The sequence below is a fragment of the Eucyclogobius newberryi genome, unplaced genomic scaffold, assembly GCF_026437365.1.
Source record: "Eucyclogobius newberryi isolate DKJ021-1_F unplaced genomic scaffold, fEucNew1.0.hap1 SCAF_17, whole genome shotgun sequence".
Classification (NCBI taxonomy): domain Eukaryota; kingdom Metazoa; phylum Chordata; class Actinopteri; order Gobiiformes; family Gobiidae; genus Eucyclogobius; species Eucyclogobius newberryi.
Genome location: NW_027315801.1, coordinates 32,089,991 through 32,107,759, shown reverse-complemented (window position 1 = coordinate 32,107,759; position 17,769 = coordinate 32,089,991). Strand labels below are relative to the sequence as shown.

The window sequence follows — 17,769 nt, the reverse complement described above, 5'->3', positions numbered from 1 at the left end:
GAACATATTTCCCACAAGCACTATTAATTTTATCTACAGAAATATAACAGACTTTACCAAAAAATATGCTTTTAGTGCATACAATTAAGAGGGTAGAAAATATCTTTTGTTATGAGAATTAAAACCATTAGTATTTATAGAGTTAAATATTAAAACTGTGTCTCCAGTCGTCTCCATTTTGGGATTTTGAACATTCTGATGACAGAGCTTTTTAAAGGGTTCATTGCATAATACCATAACAAACAGGCAAGTGACATCGACACATAAACCAATGATCTATCGCCAATATTGCTTATGGAAATATACCAAATATTGTATAACTAATTTATCTTTTTAGACTTACAATGTTGTTGCTGTTTTTGTACATGTATCAGATTTGTCCTGGACATGCTGAATGTGCATTGCTCCTGAAGCTCTCTGTGGTGTGGGTCACAATGAAAACCTCTGATCTGGGTCAAACCAATCGATGAACCAGGGCTGAGCAGATTCTAATAGATCCATGTGAACACCCTCGAATCCCAACGCAGCAGGAAGTAAATCGACTGTTTACGGCTTAAGGGCATAATCTTTGGTATCTAAAATGTGATGACAGTATGGTTGCATAATCACCGTCAGAGGGATGAAATATTCAAAAGTAATGCTGAATCCTGAGGCAGATTATGCAGATGTTGGACAAAGACATCCTGTTTTTGGGCATTGCATGTTCAAACAGGAGAATTTCTCTGTGTGATAACAAAGTTGGTTGAATCAATATTAGCGCCATTTATTTTGTTCTTTTTCTTTTTTATTCCTGTTTGTTAGATAATTCAAAATTACAGAGAAATCAGAAAATGAGTGGACGGTATAACATTACTGAATAGGCTAAAACTCTCATCCATCTCTCAGGGCTTTCTCAGACCAAACACCGGAGCATCTGTGTGGTTTTGTAGTTCCAAAGTTTAAGACACATTTTGGACAGTTCAGTTTCTCTTTTAGGTCTAGAAAAACTAAAATCAGCTCAGGTCAGAGCTGCTACATAAAGTTTGAAATGTGCCTTCCTTGTTTTCTTTTTCTGTTTTCTGTGACTTTTGTGTAGAATTTTTATCCTGTCTATCTGGACTTAAAATCCCTCTATGAACAGGTGCTATAACACGTAAAACAATGCATTGGGTGTAATTGTTATGTCCATTTCAAATGAATAAACAACTGAAAATAAAAATCTTTACTTGATCAATGGGGAATTAATTTGCATATTTAAAACATGTAGGTCTCAACGCATCGTTTACTTGGGCTTAAGACCACAAAATGCTCATGGATCATTGCTGTTCTGTGTTATAAGTTGTAATAACATTGAGCTAAACAGTGATTCGGTTTGCGCCTTGCACCTGTCTGCCATATTGTCTCATTATTATTCAACACTGTTTATTACCTTGACCAGCGCGGACTCTGTGGAGCCAAGTGCATTATGAAGCATATTCATTGTCCTTGTAAATGGCGGCACGCGGTGAAATGCTAGCTAAATGAGCATAATTATGGTAATACCAGGCTTTGTAATGTATCATTAGCAGCACTTGCACCCCCCCATATCCCCTTTGTACACCCCCCTCCTCTGCCAGCACCATTTTAGAAGCCATTACTTTGCCAAGCTCTGCATTGTCTCTCATACTATTACTATGATTATATCCAACAGCAAGTCGCTCCAATGCGCTCTCTTTTATCACTTGCACCACTGCTACGCTGGAGATGCACGAAGAAGTGATAATGAATGCTTCTGCAAGTTTGGGAGACTATACCGTGCTGATTACAATTTAGTCAGCACTTTGCCTGTATAGTGCTCGTCTATTGATTTTATTCCTTGGCAGCAGCTTGTACAAACAAACAAAATATACAGGCAAGGCAGGTACACAATATTCTTAACTTTTATATCTCTGTCTCGCTCCGTAGGACTGTGCCACCATGCAATTCTGTGCCAACAAACTGGATAAGAAAGACTTCTTCGGGAAGTCTGATCCCTTTATGGTTTTCTACAGAAGCAATGAAGATGGCACGTGAGTTGATGTTTCATACATGTTTAAGTGCTTACGGGTGCATTCACAATACATGTTTGGGTAATAATCAAACTCTGATACGGGCCAAAGAAGTGCACTGTAAACTGATCGGAAAAGTCGTTCTCGGTCTGATAAAAGACTAACTTTGGCACAATTCGTCTCAATTGTGAACACAAACGAACCAGAGAGCTAAACAAAACCAGGAAGTGACCATGAAGTGAGCCACGCTGAGACGCATGTGAGGTTCAGGATCAAAACAAACTCCTGTGTGAGATCGACAACGGGACAAAATGCGTGAAAGTAACAGGAACGTGAAAGTCTGTTTTAATCACAATTACTGGTGATCATGCATTTATATATCACAGTTTCAAGTTAAAGAGTTAAAGCAGAAGCGATTTTGATCTTATTGTCTTTACCCTGGGCATTCAGAGTGATCCAGGGCATTCAGCCTCGTACTCACCTGTCACTCACCTCCTCCTGATGTGCAAACACATGTCCGTGCTCCGCTTACACATGCGGGGCAGGTTGTGCACATGTGGCGCAGGTTGTGCACATGTGGCGCAGGTTGTGCACTCCGGGGGTCGGTTGTGCTCACGTGGGGCAGGTTGTGCTCACGTGGGGCAGGTTGTGCACACGTGGGGCAAGTTGTGCACATGTGGCGCAGGTTGTGCACACGTGGGGTCGGTTGTGCTCACGTGGGGCAAGTTGTGCACACGTGGGGCAAGTTGTGCACATGTGGCGCAGGTTGTGCACACGTGGGGTCGGTTGTGCTCACGTGGGGCAGGTTGTGCTCACGTGGGGCAGGTTGTGCTCACGTGGGGCAGGTTGTGCTCACGTGGGGCAGGTTGTGCTCACGTGGGGCAGGTTGTGCTCACGTGGGGTCGGTTGTGCTCACGTGGGGCAGGTTGTGCTCACGTGGGGTCGGTTGTGCTCACGTGGGGCAGGTTGTGCTCACGTGGGGCAGGTTGTGCTCACGTGGGGCAGGTTGTGCACACGTGGGGCAGGTTGTGCTCACGTGGGGCAGGTTGTGCTCACGTGGGGCAGGTTGTGCTCACGTGGGGCAGGTTGTGCTCACGTGGGGCAGGTTGTGCTCACGTGGGGTCGGTTGTGCTCACGTGGGGCAGATTGTGCTCACGTGGGGTCGGTTGTGCTCACGTGGGGCAGGTTGTGCTCACGTGGGGCAGGTTGTGCTCACGTGGGGCAGGTTGTGCACACGTGGGGCAGGTTGTGCTCACGTGGGGCAGGTTGTGCTCACGTGGGGCAGGTTGTGCTCACGTGGGGCAGGTTGTGCTCACGTGGGGCAGGTTGTGCTCACGTGGGGCAGGTTGTGCACACGTGGGGCAGGTTGTGCTCACGTGGGGCAGGTTGTGCTCACGTGGGGCAGGTTGTGCTCACGTGGGGCAGGTTGTGCTCACGTGGGGCAGGTTGTGGTGTGAATCAGCGAAAGCCAAAGAATGAATCTTAACACTGCTATAGTCCAGCTCCAAGTTTGTTTGTGTGATGCGGATCAGGCGAAGCTCTGACGGACAGCGCCTCTACAGGCGACAATGTTTCAACCTTTGTATCGAATCAAATCGAGTCCACTTCAATTTGTATTGTGAATATGATCTAAAACTCCAAATAAATGCACTTGTATTAAATTATCATATATTATGTTTAATGATTAATTATTATTCATTTGTATTATTATCAAAAAGATGTCTAGAATATTTGGCTAATTGATCATCGTAATTATTCAGGTCACAATCTTCATAAAAACTCCGTAATAATTTCAGTGCAATCTATTATCCAAAAAAAGAAACACTATTTATAAAGTACTTTCATCAGGCTGTTTATGAGAATGTTTTATTCAGAAAGTTTGATTTTAAATAGTGAACATAACATATATTTTATATCGATAAAATATTGATATTGTTACATCCCTAGTGTCCAATAAGGTACAAATAAACAGGTTTGTAAGTAAAAAACAATATAGTAGCCTAAATATAAAATAACGAGCCGATGTAATCCCTCATTAGTCCAGGAATGTCCCGTATAAGAAAAGTTATGGTAGTAGGTAGTTATCTGGAGGTCAGACACCTTTGACCCCTTTTCAACCATAAATATAAAAGGCTATACAAGTGGTAAATGCGTTGCAAAGATTTGACATTATATAAAGTTGTCTACTACATAAAGGTGTATTATTGTACAGATGTATGGAGTGTGGTCAAATAAATGTAAGGCTATTTGAACAAAAAGAGGCACTGAAGACCTCATTTTCCTCTCCATTTAATAAAAGCTGTGTGTTCAAAATCACCCTAGAGTTTCATTCAGACGCTGAGGAGTTCCTCAACTACTGTGTACACAAGGCTGTCTAAAAATAAGCGAAAAACTATTTCAACTATGATCTTTGAGACCTGACTTGGAAGGCAATTATTCACTGTGTTTGTGATACATTTTTATAAAGTGATGATCAAAAGGATGATCAAAAGGTAAGGGCAGATGAGCTCAAAAGAAGGAGGTTGGGCGTTTTGAGTGCAGACAGTGTAGGCACAGTGGGGAGAGGTTTCTTGAGTTGAATTTAAAATCACTTCTGACCCGTGTCTTCAGGTTCACCATCTGCCATAAGACTGAGGTGGTAAAGAGCACGCTGAACCCGGTGTGGCAGCCCTTCTCCATTCCTGTCAGAGCGCTGTGCAACGGAGACTACGACAGGTACACTCAAGCATGCTGCAGCCTACGCTTCCATCTCCTTATTTTATGTGCCAGAATAAGTGCTACTGAAGCTTTTGGGGTTTTTATGTGTTTAATGGTACATTGAGGGAAAATGGGAGGATGAATTTAGCGTAAAATCTATTTAGGGTACGGGAGGAAAGGTCTGGTCATCTAACAGCAGCAGATAAAGATGAGACACAGAAGTAAATTGAAAAATAAATAAAATATATTGTACAACTGCACTTCAGGGGGATAATCCTGGGATAAATATTTATCATAGTTTGCTCCAGCCAAGTCATTTTTTGACTTGACTTGACTCTTGAGTCATTCTCTAAAGAAAAATGTTTGTTAAAACACAAACACACTTTTCTGACAGTTTTATTGCCATTGTCAGTGAAGAATTCACTAACTTGCTTTGGCGCCAAGGTGCAACATAAAACATATAATGATAATAATAATAATAATGATAATAGTAAAAAAGTATAAACTGTACTAAATGTACTCAAATAAAATAAGAACAAGCAAAATAAAATTTGTAGAGTTCTAGTGTGTTATCATGTATTATTAGCTATCGTAGCATAACTAATGTGTCATTTATAAGGATTTGGGCCCCTGTTTACAATATGGTTGCTAGGTAACAGTTGCACTGCTCATGTCCAGTCAGGAAGTTAAATTATAAAATTCACCAAAATGGTCAAACTGTGGAAAAATAGATAATTATTTGTTTTTGTAAAACCTCAATTATAATGTTTTAGTGACATGTGTAGTCCAACCTCTCATATGCACTTTAAGGTTGTTCGACTACTACTACTCAACCTACAAAGAAAAAACCTACTGATTTTGATACCGGAATGATAATAAAACAGATAATAACCATTCTCAAGGTCAAATTTTGTTCTTTTTATGTGATTTATTTTCCCAATATCAATACTTGTTAAAAATCTATACAATTTCTAATTGTAGTTTTGCTATTGATTAGTATTGCTGTTGATTTATGACAACCCTAATTTCAGTTCATGCCAACATCCCAAAAAAGTGTATATTTCTGTTTATAGAAGCATTTTGAGGATCACATGCTGTTTGGCTGTAGTGGGCAATCTTTGTTTCCTTCCAGAAACAGATTAGACTCTGTGGCTCTGACTTGTGTCCAGCAGAACAAGTCTGAATGTGTCAAATTTAGACCCCATTGATTTTCTTCCGTTATTGTATCCACTGTTCAAACAGGGAATTATTACAGCCATATCTGCGGCTACATGCCAAACTTGCCAGCGTCGCTATCGATTTTCACAAACCATCTTCTGGAGGCATTTGATAGACTGTTCTGGTGGCATCTCATGTACCTTATCAGCATCTGTGCCAAGAGTAACAGGGCTCTTGGGAGACGGACAAGGAAACACAAATACGGGTTTGAAAATGGAGATTGCTGGTTTGTGTGGAAGCTGACAGGAGATGGTGCAGTGGATTTATAAGATATCTTCAAATTGTCTGGTCAAAGCTAGCAGGTGTCAGCAGAGGTGAACCTGGGGCGCCGGCTAAGCTGGGAGCACAGGCTAATTGGGTCAGCAGCATGGAAAATGTTTTAAGAAAAAATCTATTGCAATTTAGAATCTACACCTTGTTTTAAAATGTCAAAACATTTGGCGTTGCCGTTTTTCATGAAAGCGACACCATAAATGTATATTATTGGTTGAATAAACTCTGAATAGTCATTATTCTTTCACATTTAAATAACTTTTATCTTTCAAGAAATATGCCAATTTGATCCTTCTGATAAATAGAGGTTTGTGAGACGCAATCCAATTAATAGCCAGTTAAATGTATTACTTTAGAGACAGGCCACAATTCACTCTCACATGAATTAATTATGGTCATATTCAAGCAAAGAGAACCAATAATAAGGACATGCAGACTCCACTTAGCACAGTCTTACTTTGCTTCAACCACAAGAACACTGAGCACTAAGCCACTAAAACCATATCTTCTCTCAAGGTGGCGGAGGTGCTGGCTTCGTCTCTCATCTCCAGTTTACAGCAAAACAAATACCATCAGACAAGGTTAATGTTGACAGACTGACACCGTGCCAGGGCGGCATGTGCTGCTGCTGTCTGAATGTCAAAACACATTTGTGTATTTGTCCGTCAGTCAACACCGGCTCTTACACCTCACATGCACATGACAACTGTTGGAGTACTACTACGAGACAAACCTCCCGCTCTCTCTCACCACTCGACAAGGACCTAAGGATGAGCAGATTCATTTAGGGCAGATGGGATGAGGTCAGGGCAGGACAGCAGGACCTCTCTTCCACCTCCGCCCCGTCTCGCCTGCCGCTTCTGGACCTGTCACACGTGACTGACGACCGCTAGGGGCAAATGCCATGAAACGCTCCCCACATCTCTATCAGAGCTCTTCATTTTATACCAATTCTCCATTTAGCTGATTTTCCATCTTTGAAATCTTACAGGTCAAGGGGTCAGCACCTTCTGGCTCATTCTCCTCATTTCTTGCGGAGACAATAATTTGTTTGAATGCTGTATTTTTGTGATTGTTGGATACTGTTGGAACTGTAGGATATAAATGCACACCCTTTTCCAAAAGACTTTGCGCCACAGTTGTCATTTTGCTGTTTGGGAACATTTTAGCTTGTAAACAGCCTGGGAGCGTATCCACTTCTGTCCCTTGATGAATAGTTGTAGCTAAAATGTGTAAGATTTTCTCTGGAGCTTTAATGTTTACTAAGCGAACTGTTTCAATGTTCTCTGTATTTTTCAGAACAATTAAAGTGGAAATCTATGACTGGGACAGAGATGGAAGGTAAGAAACTTTATAAATTCCTACCTTCTCAGTCCGGTCACATTGTTGCCATGACTGCCGTAAATGGAACAGAACCGGGCTGTGCTTGTGTCTTACTTGATTTCCAATCTTCCAAAGCCCTACAACATTTCTGGCCTTTAAACACGTTTTATTTTAAGTTGTTAATTTATTAAATAAGATGTTGGAATTGTGCATCCATCGCTCCTTGACGCGCAGGGTCTAAGTCAGGGATATTCATTTGGCGGCCCGCGGGCCAAATCTGGCCCACAAAGCAACACCACATTGCAATGAAGCCTTTGCAAACACGTTGTCTCTGGCCGACTCTGAACAGCAGCAGAGATGCCACAATCAGCACTAAGCAACATGGTCCGGCCCCTCGTGGTAAAATGGACCACAGCACCACAGTACTATGCTTTAACATCAACTGATTATTTATATAGTCCTGGTTCAGATTCTGTAGTCTAAAATATGTTGTTATTTACTTCAATAAAACAATAAATATATGTTAAATAGTACAAGTAAGTTGTTCGTGGGTATTGGATATACATTCTAAAACTGTAGTGCAGTTTTGTCATCAAATATACTGAAAATATAATTGAATAGCCCATGTTTAAGGAGGCGAAACACAATGCCAGTCATCTCTTTTGCTTCATTTCTGTGAACGTTGGTTAATCTGCTTTTCTGGTTTTGATCACTGACTGTTTCATTGTTTGATTTTGTAACTTTCTGCTGATAAAAAATAGATTTAATTTAATTCAAATTATTGACGGAGAATGTTTTGTTTCTTTCACACAGCCATGATTTCATTGGAGAATGTACTACTTGCTACAATCAACTGTGCCAGGGTCAGTGTGTCTTTGAGGTGAGTGCATGACAGCCTCTTTCTATAGGCAACACTATCATTCATGTGATTGACAGCTTGTGCCCACCGTACATATATATATTGTATTTGATCTTTTCACTTTGCAGCAAGCTTGACCTCACTATTCTTATCCTCTATTGACTTATAATCTTACAAATTGCTGTGCCCAGAGCCATGACCAGTGTGATGTTTAAATTCTAGAGGGAAGAGCTTTAAACCAACTTCTATTATGAGCCTGCTCTTTTGTTAGGCAACTTCAACAACACTCCCTATTTTGTGAGAATTACCAATCACCCTGCCTGTCTTTACTTGACGTTAAGCAGGTGGTAGGTTAAATGGTGCCACGGAGACTACATGTGCCGAATACTGATAGGAAAACTACTCGTGATTAAATTGGGGTCCCGTTTTCAGTTCAGATGTCAGAGGGTCAGATTTGGTGTTACTGCGGCTTTGCTCGGAGGCTCCTTTGGTTTAGCTCATTAAAACACTTGCCATGTTCTATTAGGCTCTGAATTAGTCATGGAGGTGGTTTAAGGAGGAGAAGAGAGGGTGCGATGAGGAGAGGTGAGAGGAGAGAGAAGGGGTGACCCCAGCTGGCCTTTTCCACAGCGCTGACATGGCACTAAAGACGCATCCATTACCCTTCACCAAACCTCAGAATTGTAATGAGGGAAAACCAAGTACAGCAGTTTGGAGCCGCTCGCTTTCCAGTTTGTTGGTGTTGCATTGGACAAGATAACAATATTTGCCTTGACCTTTGACGATTATTTTTGCAATGTGATTTTAGCAAGTGCATAATGCTCAGGGATAAAATGTGGCCTCCAGACTCTCATGACTGAATTGGCCCACATGATCCAGACTTCAAGTTTAAAAATAATCTTGTATCATATATCAGTAACTAGCATTTTGGTGTGAGACAGACCTGCTCATGGTTCAAAGCCATAATGTCAAACTTGGTATAAATGCAACTTTTTAGAAGGATTCCCTCTAAAACATGCCCTTGATTTAAATACAATAATACGATTTCAATATGCTTCAATGAAAATAGTATAGGTACAGAGTCCATAGGGTATGAGAACAGAGAGAGGTTATTTTAGTTTAGACTATTCATATAATACTAGAAAAGGATAAACCCAGACTTTTGTAAAACCTCCATTTCGTTCCGTGAACAGTGCACCAAACTTTTGACACGTTTAAACATTGTTAGTTCTGTCTTTTGAGTTTCTTCACCGCAGAAGCTTTACTGTGAGAGTCCAGATTTTATCCGCCGTTCACAGAAGTTGTGAAGTTCATCTTCTCACTTCCCTCAAATACCCCGACTGACATTAAATCACCGCTTCAAGTCTATCCACCGTACACTATAGAAACAATACTCTAAACCTAATCAGTGTGATATTAAAGTTGACAAGAAAATGCATTTCTTAATATATTAAAATCCCAATGACTGTGTTGTATGTTGTGCCTGTAAATGTAAATGTTCAAGTATTGTATCACTCAAGTGTGAGTGGACAGTAAAATTAATAACTTTATCTCAATTTGAAAGATAGAGGTTTATTAGAATTTTAGTTTTTATTCTGCTCTTTTTTTTTAATTATGGACTAGTTGATATTGCACTTTGCATATCTCACCTCTGACCCACCCTTGTCCCAAAAAAGCTGTTTAAAGAAGGTTTTCAATGGATGTTGAAATATGGAACGTATAACGAATTCTACTCTTATTCATACAGTATGTATGATTAAGAGTCTAATAAAAGAACAAGACATTAGCATAATATATATTATTGATTTATCTGAGTCACAATTACCCATTAAATCATGTCCTTAAGGCCGAAGCAATGCAATGCCACCTTTTAGTAATATTTGACCAACAAACAGTGTGAATAGGTCATAGCCTGCATTGCTCGTGTAACTCTGACGTGTTCTCAGCCCACACAAACACACAAACAAACAAACAAACACACAAACATTAGCGCTGTGAGAAGCAGTGACAGACGGCTAATGCTAACATGCTCCGGTGTAATTGAGGGGGATGTTTGGGTGACGTATTCTGATTTATCATAAAGTAACAAGCATGCAGTGTGTTGGAGGATGTTATGTGGACAGAAGGAGGAGGAGTACAGGAGCTTTTATGTGCTTGTATTTGAAAGTTTCCCTTAAGGCGGCGGCTTCAAAGATCCGTACATAGATTTATCTTGCTGCATAACTACACAGTTGACTCTGCTTATGAATGCAGCACGTTAGACCCAGTTTAAATGTTGGGAACTCTCAAATCTGCTCGTAATTAGGGATGTCACCATGTAAAATGTTGGACTATTAAAAATGATGGTAATTTAACAATCAGCTAACTAAAAGAGCACTTTACATTTTAGTTCACTTTTTGGAGTGTTGCTGGAATATAAATATTTTTTCATGATTATATTGTGACCTGAATAATTGTGATTATCGGTCAAGCTGATAATCTTGACATCCCTACTAGTAAAATATTTTACAGTGCATACGGCAAGTTTTCACATTTTCCACATTTTGTGACGTTACAGCCTTATTCCAAAATTGATTACATTAATTATCTGCCTCAACGTTCTACACACAATACGTCATAATGACAACGTGAAAGAAGGTTGTTTGAATTCATAGCAAATGTATTCAAAATAATGTATTCAAAATAAAAAACAGAAAAGCACTTGTACATACTGGTCATCATCTTCTACAACTTGATTGGAGTCCACTAAATTCCCTTGATTGGACATTATTTGGAAAAACCCACACATAAGGTCCGACGGTTAACACGGCCAGAGCACAAACCAAGCCACAAAGTCCAAGAAATTGTGTGTGGACCTCAGAGACATGATTGTATAAAGCCACAAACCTGGGGAAGGGACAGAAAAATGTCTGCATTATTAAAGCTTCGCATGAGCACATTGGTCTCCATCATCCATAAATGGAAAAAGTTTGCAACCACCAAAACTCTTCCTAGAGCAATTGAGGGAGAAGGGCTTTAGACGGGCAGGTGACCAAGAACACGATGGTCAGTCTGACAGATCTTCCAGAAGAACAACCCACTCTGCAGCACTCCACCAATCAGGCCTGTGCGGGAAAGTGTCCAGATGGAAGCCACTCCTCAGTAAAAGGCACATGACAGTCTGTCTGGAGTCTGCAAAATGGCACCCGAAGAACTCTCAGACCACGAGCAACAAAACTCTCTGATCTGATGAAACAAAGATTGAACTCTTTGTCTTGAATCGCGAGCGTCATGTTTGGAGGAAACCGGGCGCCGCTCATTACCTGGACAGTTCCATCTCCACAGTGAACATGGTGGAGGCTGCAATGTTCACTAAAGGTTCTTCAATATATAGACTGTATTTGTTGTACTGTACTGTAGATTGTATAGCCTACTCTATACAAGTATAGAGTAGGCTGTGAATACCTATGTACCTTTTTTATTTATATTGTAAATAATTCAAACCTTCTGTCACATTGTCATTCTGGGGTATTGTCTGTAGATTTTTTTTTATTTAATCAATTTTGGAATAAGGCAGTAACAACAAAGTGTGGGAAAAGTCAAAACCCACATTCTTACACAATTATGAATGATACAAGTATTTTATTATTTTTGTTATTATTGTTTCTAAAGGTTTGGGTTGTCATGCTGCAATAATTTCAATTGTAAAAAAAAAAATCTCACTTTCAGCACCACAGCAGCATAAATAAATATGTTGATTGTAAGAAAACATAGGATTTGCAGCCACCGCATTCCTTTTGGCAGCTGCTATAGACCGCACACCTGAGATGTTTATCGTGAGCCATGCACCTATTTTCCTCCCACTTCCTTTCCTTATCACCTTCACATTTTAAATCATCTAACACAAGACACCCCATGAAATTCATTATTTTTTATCAGTCAATATTCACAAACTCTAGATATGAGCATGTTCTCAAATGGCCTTAAGCGTACAATGCACAGTCTGAGCCGAGTGAATGAAAATCCCTTCATATAATCCATGCTACGCTTCGGGGCGTGATCAATGCTATCTCACTCACACCTACTATATGCTCTTATTGGATTCAGGATGTATGCCCCATTACACGTATAGACTGAGCAGGGCAAAGATGGGTTTATTACTTGCCTGTGGGGCACAAAAAACACAAAAGTATTCACAAGTTGACATTTTTCTCTGCTTTTTCTATTCTAGGTGTTGAACCCCAAGAAGAAACTTAAGAAGAAGAGATATATGAACTCAGGAACGGTAAGGATTGGACCATAACCAACTGCAAATGTAATAATAGTATGTGGAGCCACCAATATGGAATGTGTTTAGTAGTTTAGTATTTATAGAAAAGGAAGGGAAAGACGTACAGACATGTGTGATAAGGTTATTGACAAGGTTATTGACAAGGTCAGAGACAAGGTCAGAGACAAGGTCAGAGACAAGAGACTCAGAGACTTATGAATGCTGTGAAAGAGGACATTACGTTAGAGAAGAGATGATGGGGTTATAAGGTTCGATAAAGCAGATTTATTGATTTATTAAACAATGACAAGTCATTTTGTTCTGAAATGGGACTAACCTACAATACTAACCATACAAAATGTGAGCTTGGGCAGTTAAATATATCTATTGTCATTTCAGTTTTAGGATCTGCTAACTACTTGCCTCCAATGTTCTACAGTATAACAATAAGAACATATTGTAATTAATATTTATATGACTGGTTTCTAAAAGACAAAGTCTTAGGTCTGGGAACCCTAACCCTGGAATGTGGGTCCTTCAAGGAAATGTATTGACCTGGACATATTACATTTCCAGTTTACAAAACGGTGTGTTTGGAGTGAGTGGATTTTTGCTGTAGTTTACATTAGTTCCGTATAAACGTTAGCAGCATTAGCAACGTAGTGCATTTCTAACTGCAGGAGCTCAGTAGCAGCGCAGGAGCAGATTCACACACAGCAGAGGACACTAGAGAACAAGTAATACAACACAACTACTATAACTGTTTCCGAGAAGAAATTCTTAGTTTGAGTTTCAGTGAAAATGTACAAGTCTGAACTTGGAGAACAACTAGAATGCACCGTAAAGCCTTTTGAAATGTTGGATTCAACTGATTTTTTCCATCAATACATCTTATACAGCTGTATCTACAGATGTATTGAATCTGTTTTGTAAAAACAAAGAAGCTAGAATTTGACAGTGCCACACACAATGTCAAAAGTTTTGACATTTGGCCACACATGAGTGAGCAGTGGTCATTTAATCTTCAATTGATTAAATTGGTCGTGGCAGTGGGCAGAGTTGGGGTATTTTGAAGAGCTTTTCAGGGTATTTTTTGGGGATATTACACCTGTAATTCAATAAATGCAAGATTTATTTAATGCCACAGTGTGGAAAATTCTAGGCAAGCGACATCTCCATAGAGACAAGTAGTTGGCAGAACTCCTTCCACCAGAAAAGTAACAAAGAGCGTAGTTCTTCTAGACAAGCGCTGTCTGCTGTGATGTATGAGTGCAATAAATCTAACTGCTCTAATGTGCAGCTCAAAGTTTCCCCAGAGTGACGCACCGTCTCTGTCCACACACATACATATATATATATATATATATATATATATATATATAAGATAAGATAAGATATTATATACATATATATTAGATCCACGCTGCATAAGTACATTTGTTAAGCATTTCCATTTCTATTAAATGGGTTGAAGTCCATCTTTAAGATAGCTATTAGGGAGCTATCAGTGAGTTGACGTGACAATATTCATAAACTATGCACATTATCTCGTCTCGCTCACTACTTTGGCTGCTCCTTTGGATCAGGGCGTGAGCATTATTAAAATCTGAGCCCAGTTATCCATCACAGTTCCAGACACAAGCTTGTTCCTCTGCTGACGGCTCCTCTGTGACGCTAATGCTAATATGCAGTCTGCGCAAAGATAAGTTATTTAGTGGGCGGTGTGTGCTGAGGTCAGTTGGTAATTTGGGAGCGCTGGCACGGCTTAATTACAAAGCTGAAGATGTTTGTTTGTTGTTTGGGCCACTCTCCCCTCAGGTGTCCTTGCTGTCGTTCAACGTGGAGTCGGAGCACACTTTCCTGGATTATATCAAAGGAGGGTGAGTGAACTGGTTACTAACATTTCATGCCTCTATGTTCACTCTTACATCTGCAGTAAGCTAAAGTCAAAATGACCCATTTCAACTTAAAACGCTCCACATTTTGCGCAGCCTAAATAAAACAGACTATGATGCTAAATATTTTAATAGACACTACAATGGAAGGCTATCTCCAAACGAGCAAACCCAAAGAACAAAATGTGTTTTAGAGACAACGTGAACTAATTAGATGGGATTATGTTTCATCAAACATTGTCATAAGTGTATCTTAGTTGGAATTGCGGTTTTATCTAAAGTCTCATTACGTGCCAGCAACAAATTGGTGCTACTTGTGAGTATAATTGCTAAAAAAGGGTGTGAACTGAACTTTGCTGTGCTTCGTTAGTGCAGATGTGAACACGCTATCAAACCAGATTTGCGCTATCAAGTGATCCATTAGAAATCCGTGGTGCTAAACATACAAAAAACATACTTGCCAAGACAAAATTTGATTTCCAAAAGTACACATTTCCAGTGTCAAATCCACTGCTCCAAACTTCAGATTTCATTACATTTATGAAAATCTGCCATAATTTCTTCTCCAGCTAAAACACAACACAGTCCCTTTACGCCCTCCTGGCGAGCGGCGGTACTGCAGTCTTGGTCTGTTGAGTTGGTTTAACGGAACGTGCACACAAACCAGATCGATGACGTCATTAGCGCTGGTGCAGATTTTCTCCTCCAGCGCAGCTTGTCCTCCAGACCACTGAGTCTGAACACACTTTAAGTTTCTTCATCGTGTTGCGCATAATTTGACAACTGTTGCAAATTTGTGCCACGAATGATGCAGTTTTCTTATGTTATGTGATTGATCGAATGAACACTTGACGTTTTGAATTATAAATGGTTCATGCTGTTGTAATTATGTTTTAGGATGATGGACATTTTTGCAGCTTAGGTTGAACCATATTTTTTTGTCAGGGGTTGGCTCCACAAATTGGCCAATCAATGAATTAACAATGACGCTTGTGTGATTGAATAATGCTACCACTTTTTACCTCAAAAGAACAAAAAAGGATTGTAATGTCTCATGAGCACAGCCTTGAGGACAACTAGACGCAGAAGTAAATGATGAGAAATCCTAAAAGCAGTGTCCTCATTAGTGCATGTGCGGACGTGAGCTTGGCAGGCGTTCTGGTGTTGGCACTTCTGATTATCATTAAAGAGGGTTTTCATGTCCGTCTCACTCTGGAGGTTTCTCCGCTGCGCTGTTGTCCAACCATCTGACTAAACAACCCAGCGACAACTTATTGATTTATTCAAAGATACTGCTTATCAAAAGTGACAATTCTCTTTGAAAATGTGCTTCAGTGGGATTTATTCTGGTCCAGTTTACAAAGATGTAATTAAAGTGCCTCCTGATGAGACGTGCCATGTGTGACCGTTGAATAAACATGTGCAGTTGTTCCGTTTGATGATTCTGTTTGTGAAAAGCACAGTAAAAGATATATTAGAGCTGCAATGTGGACATGATGGAAATAAACCAGGAGTTATGACGTGGTTTTATGCTACATGTTTGTGTTGGTTACATAATGAAATATACAGTACGCTATCAATTACAATATTGTCTTCTGATTCACAGCTCAAAAAACAACCAGTGCACTGACCAGTGCACTGACCAGTGCAAACCGAGCTGCACTGGGACTATAAACATTGACTGTCCCTGGTGTTGTGGGTAAAATGAGGTGGTGCAGAGTGAGGAGGGCGGTGAGAAAGTCCATTAGTAGTTCAATAGTCTGATGACCTCAGGGAAACACTGTCACACGGCTGTGATTGTGGACCAGATATATCTGTCTCTGGCCGGTCCGTATTGTCCCAAATAAACCTCAACTCGGACACTTTGTGTTTTATGTTAGGAATCCAGGTCGAGTCGAGGGGAAACAAGCTCAGGGCACAGAAAAGCCCAGGCTGTAAGTGACCAATGATTTATTTCATTAAAAGTTTAATGAAAGTTTAAAAAACGGCATGTTATTGTTAATGTTGGAGAGATAACTCACGGGGCCTTTTGTACAGTTAATTTGAGATGCAAATTCAATTCACATCAATATTTATATTCATTCAAATGGTTTGGTTCCAGTTCGGGGTCAAATATGAGATAATGCTGTTTGGAATGGATTACTCTACTTAACACTCACTGTTCAGAGATGCTTGAGGCCATTCACAAGGATGATGTCATTAGTTTGCATGTAATGTTCCACAGTATGGCATTAAAACAGCTCACCGAAGATCTGACTTGTATCTTTTCCTTGTGGCATCACCTGCTTGTCTCCATGGATACAGATAACCTTATGCGTAATGGCATACTGTGGAACATTCTAGGCAAAGCAATGCCATCTCCATAGAGACAAGCAGGTGGCAGACATTCAGCAGAAAAGTCACATGGTTCACTTTGGAGCTAAGTAAACTGGACATCCACAGAAAATGTACAGTTTACAGAGATATGGAAGTGTAACCTGTAAGTTTAGTCTTCTTATTCGTTCATGCTGGCCAGTTGCACCAGAGAACTACACTCAGCAACAAGCTATTTGTGGTTCAATTTCAGATGTGCTCTGTTCCCATCCTCCCTTAATGAGAATAATGCCACTGGAGCCGCGCCATCACTGCAACTAATCAGCAGAAACACGGTTAGAAAATGAGTCATTCAAGTTTTAATATAGTAAGATTGAAACCGTGTCTGACTCACCGTACAACCAGGTGTCCACATTAGCCTGACTTTCTTGTTGACCATTTTCTTTAATCGTGACCATGAGTTGAGTGTGAATGAATTCGAATGAGCGTGATGAAATATGAAGATGCCACATACAGACATGTTGCTCAGTGGATCAGACGCTGCCCTTGTTTTTGGCCTGTCCCAGTTCTGTCCCACAGCCCAGCGCTCACAAATGGACACTGGTGTATTATGTGTATTTGACGCGTCTCCTCCAGCTCCCATTGGGTCTCATTTGACAAGAATTATGGAACAGTCCAAACTCACGACGATGTTCAGCAAAAAGTAAAAATTCACAGAGTGTGTTGTCAGTTGGGTCGTGTTTATGATGATACACGGATGTTAAAGTTTGAATTATTCATTTGTTTTGTTCTGACGATTAATTAATATTCACCAAAACCAAGATAAACACTTTGCAAACTTAAGTAACCTCATTTGAGTTGTTAAAAAGTGCTGACAGTTGCAGTACGTTAGACCTGTGGTGTTATTTTGTGGTGTTAAGTTTTGAGTTTAATCAA

The 17,769-nt window shown here is 40.1% G+C and overlaps 1 protein-coding gene across 2 annotated transcripts in view; it reads left to right on the top strand.

Moving 5' to 3' along the window:
* cpne5a (copine Va) overlaps nucleotides 1-17,769 on the top strand; it is a 109,154-nt gene that overhangs the window by 71,310 nt on the left and 20,075 nt on the right. For both annotated transcript variants that reach the window (XM_072450080.1, XM_072450079.1), the window contains 6 exons: nucleotides 1,924-2,027; nucleotides 4,617-4,721; nucleotides 7,494-7,535; nucleotides 8,331-8,397; nucleotides 12,587-12,640; nucleotides 14,444-14,505. In XM_072450080.1, coding sequence (XP_072306181.1) covers nucleotides 1,924-2,027; nucleotides 4,617-4,721; nucleotides 7,494-7,535; nucleotides 8,331-8,397; nucleotides 12,587-12,640; nucleotides 14,444-14,505 — 434 coding nt within the window. The remainder of the gene's footprint in view (nucleotides 1-1,923; nucleotides 2,028-4,616; nucleotides 4,722-7,493; nucleotides 7,536-8,330; nucleotides 8,398-12,586; nucleotides 12,641-14,443; nucleotides 14,506-17,769) is intronic.